Below are 6,370 nucleotides of genomic sequence, written 5' to 3' on the forward strand. Positions count from 1 at the left end.
CCTCGACATCATCCCACATCTCCTTGTCTTGGATAGTGAACTTGCACTTTGCCTTCACACACTTAGCAATATGGAATTGGCATAGCAAGTGAGCTGTTGTAGGGAATGTGGCTGTAACTGCGTTCATCAAAGCAGTGTCTTTGTCAATAACCATGACTTTAGGCATGTCCTCTTTCCTAAGTAGCAACCCCCTTAGTTTTTCAAGTGCCCATGTAACTTCAGGTTCACGTTCATTACACATGTATCCAAAACCGATGGTGTATGTGAATCCAACTGATGTCATGCCAACCATCTTCAACAATGGTATCATATACTTGTTGGTCTGGTCTTGTACGTGCTATCAAGCAAGACAACAATAGGAAATTGGTTGAATAGTTGGATAGAAACTGGATGGGCCCAGAATAAGGACCGGATCACCGTGGAACCCTCTTCAGTTCTGGACCAGTGCGTGTACCTGTCTTCCTCCAACAACCTCATCAAGTACTGCATCTCTGGCAATTGTCCCCTCTTGGCCCTAATGTGTGTCATCCGCTCATTGTACACTTGCCTTATGGTAGTCAGATTCTGAGGGTCCTTCAATGCCAGCAACATGTTATCTGGCTTCACTCTATTGTCAACTATTTTACCAACCATATCATTTTCTTGACTTGTAAGGCGACGGGCATAGGCATGGCCAACCAGAGTCTCGACTGGCTCATGGTTTTGGTCGCCACGTACTACATTCAACCTCCACAAACCATCTTATGATGTGTATCTCGCCTTGAGCCTGAACGGACAATCACCTTCCTTGGTTCCTGTCCCCTTCCGCACCAACACAGGCTTGTACGGTTTGTACTTGCCGCTCATCTCGCACACCAAAATAGCCAACTGTCTGCCTTTACTCCCACGACCCTTGCTCCCACAATCAGACCTTCTAATAATGATCACAAAGCCTAGTTGCTTTCCTACATTCTTAGCCCAATCCAAAAGCACTTCCCGAGTAGCAATAACCTACAAAATATTAACACATATACACATCACATATAAATTCAACTTATTTGACATAAACTCACTCATTGGTTATGAAAATCCCCTGTCTGTGGTAAATTGTTCTGTGTAGTCCACTGCAATTGGCACATCATGTCGATCTTCTACATTGGCTAATTGCCTTTCTTGTGGCATGTCCACTTCATATGACTCAAGGAGACTCATCCTGAAATACAAAACAAAAATTGCAAATTGTTTACTGTTTCTGTTACAGGCCAGAACTGTATTAATCGCATGTTGAACGCGCGTCACAAACGCACTTTATAAGTGCGACAGAGACGCGGTTTAACAATGCGTCGGGATAAGAATAACAGATGAACACACTCTCAGTGTGCGTCTCTGTCGCACTTTCAGGGTGCGAATTTGACGCACACAAAGAGTACGGTGCTCACGCTTAATGGAAATGCGATAAATCTAGATCAGGATTAGAGTGCAGTACCTTCACAAATGACGACGACAACGAGGGAGGAGAAGTCAGGTGAGGATGACGACGACGGTGACAACGTTGGTGATGGTGTTGGGTGAGGACGACGGCGGCGGTGGCGACGTTGGTGGAGGCGGTGGCCGGCAACAATGTGAGAAGTTGAGAGTGGGTTTGGAAGAAGAAAGAGAATGTGGTGAGAGGGGGGAGGGGTTTCAACATAGCATTAGGAAGAAGGTGAGGATGGAGGGAGGGATATTTTTCAAATTTTTTTATTTTCATTAAAGGTATTTTTGACATTTCTCAGATTTTTTTGGGTTTAAATAACTATGTGGGTCTGAATAACAATTTCCTTAGAATTATCGAAAATGAATATAAAATTTACATAAAGAAATATCATTCTAGAGGGACAATTTTTCACCATAAGCTGACGTGTGATGATGCTTCATTCGACAAATTCATATCATGGTTTCATTTGGTTTGACTTAAAATGGTAGGAGGGAAAATATGAAATTGGTGTGAAAATGGAAAAGAGAGAAGACAAAGCGACCGTTGGGATATTGTCTACGTTTCCTTCTTGCTTGATAGGGTAATAATTTTTAGTACACGTCTCATCTTTTAAAGTAAGCTATCTGTTCTATATGGTAAGTTATTTTTTAATATACTTTTTAAATTGAAACGAGAATACCGATTCAATTGCAAGAGTTTATGTATCTCCAGTCTTTAGTAGTGTTGAAGTACTTAAAAAAATGTTCAACTGTTAGGTGGGTACGACAATGGCAACAATAGACGCCATTTGGTGGGTGTCTAAGGGGGTGATGGTAAAAATTGATGGCTTAGTTGTGGGTGGCTCCGATGAGGGTGATAGAAGAGATGGCAATGGTGGATTGGTGGTAAAGATGGGTGGCTCAAATGTTTCATGTAGAAAAAAAAAAGTTCTTTTACTAATTAATCAACTAACTGACTGAATAATCAATTCTCATGACAGACTAATTTAATTAATTATCAGTTATCACATATTAGTATAAATTATTATGACACTATTTTTTTCTTCTACTTTGCAATCAATCCATACAAGAATACGTTAAACTCATCCCCTGATGCACCTATCTACCATCTAACAACCAAAACCTCTCGCCCAAAACTAAAGGATAAAAATAAGAACGACTTGGGGATCATGATGAAAATTCTCTTATGTCCGTTTTTTCTATTTATCTCTCTTTTCACAAACTCTTAAAGAGTTATATCTATATTATTTAGTTAATTCATATGTGAAGATAGAAATAGACACAAAATTTTAACTTAAGCGAATGTGAGAGGATTTTCATGATATGATTTTGATTAAAAACCTGTGTCTTTCATGATATGATTTTGATACACGCACACAAGTTGCTTCTCAAAAGCAGTCAATTGCCAAGTCTTTGTATATATTTTATGTCTGTTCAAACATTAAATATTTGGACATCATTTGGGCCATCAAAAGTTAATCCCACCGGTTTCTTATTTTCCATATTAAGGTGTTGTTACATCCATGATTCCTTCCACCGATAAGCTAGCAATAATGACCTTATTTATTCCAGCTATATCACTATCACCAATTGAGCATTCTTCAATACCTTCCCTCTATCGGTTTATCCCAATTTTGGATCTTGTCTACAAAAATACCAGGAACTTTTAATTTTGAAAATTGTTCTTCCTCTTAATAGGAAAGTATTTTTGTTTCATTAAAATGAATGCATATGTAAATAGAAAATGAACAAATAAACACATGGATGCTACTCCTAGCTCTATAAGTGATTGTTAACTTTAACCAGAGCCAGGAGTGCATGCAATAATTGGAAATAATATGGATTTGGTAAAATAAGCTGACCAGATCCAATTTGAAAAGATAATGCACGCATGATTGGAGAGATAATGTGGATAATAGTAAAATATAATCCTCTAAATTTATTAATGATTCATAGAGGTGGTAATCGTGTTACCGATTCTCTGATTAAGAAAGTTTTTACTTATTGTAGTTCAGTTTGGATTGAGAAAATTTCTCTTGGCCTTTTTATAATTAACTCTTAACTGTAATGTATTAGTTTCTGTGTCCGTTTCTACTAATCAATGATATTTTACTTCCCTTGAAAAAATATGTTCAAATTAGCTCAATTAGAAACCAATAGTGGATCTAGACCTTATTAATTCTACCTTGATTATGATGTATAGACTTCAGACACACTTGATATTTTCGCTTTGGTTGTTCTGGTTTTTTTGGTCGAGGATTGTATTGATTAATCAACATAGTTGTAAGTTTTTTTTAGCTGTTTGAGATGCTACTAGTCTTTGGCTATTTGGGCCAATCAAAACACATGAATTGCAGGTTTACTTGAAAAAAATATGCTTGAAATATTTATCAAAGCCTTAATTTTTTGTTGAAGGTAGAAAAAAGACTAGTTATAATGGGGATACTTTAGGATAAATTTGGATTCTAAAGATTTTTTGGTAACTTCTAAAAGATGCATATATTCGGAAGTATATTCTTTCTTCAGTGGTGGCAGGGTCATTCTAAGGGTAGCTGGGTAGGTATCGCTTTTTTCCCCCTTTTGCTGTTTTCTATATGATGTAAAAAAAACGGTTAATAACTTGATAGAAATAAAGAAAAGAAACTAGTAGGTTTTATATATTAAAAGTTAAAAGAGTGAATTAATTTTAGCATATATAAAATATATTGTGAATATCATATTTTGAATTTCTCAAAAAAAAATGCTAACTATTAGTGGTAAAAAAATATAGTTCAAAGGTGGAATAATTTTAATATAGTTCGCTATTTGCCCATATTTAATTAGATAGAATTGGAAAGACATTAAAAAAACAATTTTCTGTAGGTATGTTTTGGTTTTTTACACTTTGACGCAAATATCTCCACCCTGTTTGAAAAAAATCAAAAAATATAGTTGTTTCTATAAATATAAATAAATTTTCTGGAGTTTCACTTATCTGCTCACCATTATGAGGTCTAATTTGCCTATATACTAGACTAACAAGCAACAACTTAATTTGTAACTATTTATGTGTGTTTGATTAGGTAGAAAAGTGGTAAGACAAAAAGGAAAGATAATTAGTATTATTTTTATGTAACATTGATGAAACAAAATTAAGTGGATTTCATGATAGAGATGAATATAGATGATCAAAATTAAAAAGAGTGAGCCTCTCTAATTCAATTTTTTTTCTCCAATCCATGATGAGATACAACTTTGATAGGATTTTCATTTTAAGTCGCCGTAGGATAGTTCAAGTGGTAGGAGCTGTGGGACATATGAATTTGATAGGGAAGGTCCAGAGATCGATTCCTTACAGGCGCAATTTATCTTTCCAATGTACCAAAAAAAATTTCATTTTAACTTTTCTCCCCTCTTCTTTCTACTTTTCTCTACAAAACACTAGAGAAAATAATACATCACTCCCATTTTGTCTTGACCGATTGATTTGAAAAATATTTTGTTTTTATTTTTTACTTTCGTATTCTGAAATTAATTTTTATTTTAAAATTTCAAAATATAAAAAATGTGTGTTTATAAATTTTAAGTGTTCACTTTTACTGTCATTGTCATCAACACCATCACAATTACCACTTTCGTCACTACCACCATTGTGGCCACTAGCACACCACCTTCACTGTCGCCGCTATCACCACCTCCATGCCAGCATTGCCACCCATCACTCTCATTGTGTCGCAGCCACCACCAGCACTACCACTGTTATTGTCACTGTCACCACCACCACAACTAGCGCCGTCATCATAAGTACCATTACTGTTGCCGACGCAACCAGGCCACTGTCATTATTGTCATTACCGTCAGTGTCACCACCTCTGTTGTCACTGTTGTTGCCACTATCTTCACTCATCATTATCGTTATTACCACCGCCATCATCAACTTTCACTAACACTGCTTTTTATCTCACTACTTTAAATCATTTTCATTTTCATCCAAAATGAAAACCACTTTTTTATTTTCTAATTTGATGATATTTTATAAATAAAAATTAAAGAAAATATTTTCTACATATTAACCAAACATATTTTTAACCTTGTTTTTTAAAATAGAAATAGGAAATTGGCAAACCATAACCCTTAACTTTTCTCATTCCATTTTTGCATTAAAATATGTCTGATTTCCACTTATTTTCAACATTTGAATGAACTTTGTCTGCATGTATAGGACAATGGAGGGACACACGGTCTTTTGTTTAGGTTTTTAAAAACCTAAAATCACCAATTATTCATATTTCTCTTGTGAGAAAAAGAATCATCAATATCCTTAGAATCTTACACGTACGTAGAACCACACTCTCGATTGAAAGGCCCCATTTCAGAGCTGTTAGAGCCACTTCATGGCACCACTTGAGTATCTAATTAACACGTGCGAAATCACACTGTACACATGAAACACCATAAGGGACAGGTTTATGTTGGAGGGCATGGGGCATTTGCCCCCACTTGATTTTAAAGTTTAGTGTACGTTAGCAGTATAAAGATTGATCCAAATATATTATGTTTTTATCAGCCATGATTTATTTCCCCCCACTAGATATATTATATCGAATATCGATCATAACAATGTATTTACACTATTTATATTTGCCCCCATTTGTTATTAAAGTTTAAAATTATGGTGGAAACAGAGAGGAGAGAAAGAGAAAGAAAGTAAGATATATAATGAGTAAATAATGAAGGTGAAAATGAAGTGAGTATAAATGAATCATAACTCTAAAGTTTATCGGTTAAAATGTAAATATTTTAGTATGTAAAACATTATTACTAATTAACATTTCAAGCCCAAGAGAGCATGGATCTAACTCTAGTGAATAGTGATGGTTTCTCTTTTGGTTGTGTGTACATGTTGCTTTCCTCTTGTATCATTTTATTGGTAAAA

The 6,370-nt window shown here is 35.3% G+C and overlaps 1 protein-coding gene across 1 annotated transcript; it reads right to left on the reverse strand.

The window, feature by feature from the left end:
* Positions 1-62: 62 nt before the first annotated feature.
* Positions 63-5,344, reverse strand: LOC130725544 (uncharacterized). The gene is made up of 4 exons (XM_057576763.1): positions 5,243-5,344; positions 783-990; positions 455-716; positions 63-117 (listed from the first exon to the last, which is right to left on the reverse strand). Exons 1-4 carry the CDS (start codon positions 5,342-5,344, stop codon positions 63-65), a joined length of 627 nt encoding a protein of 208 aa, XP_057432746.1.
* Positions 5,345-6,370: the final 1,026 nt, after the last annotated feature.

Source organism: Lotus japonicus, chromosome 6 (genome assembly GCF_012489685.1).
Source record: "Lotus japonicus ecotype B-129 chromosome 6, LjGifu_v1.2".
Classification (NCBI taxonomy): domain Eukaryota; kingdom Viridiplantae; phylum Streptophyta; class Magnoliopsida; order Fabales; family Fabaceae; genus Lotus; species Lotus japonicus.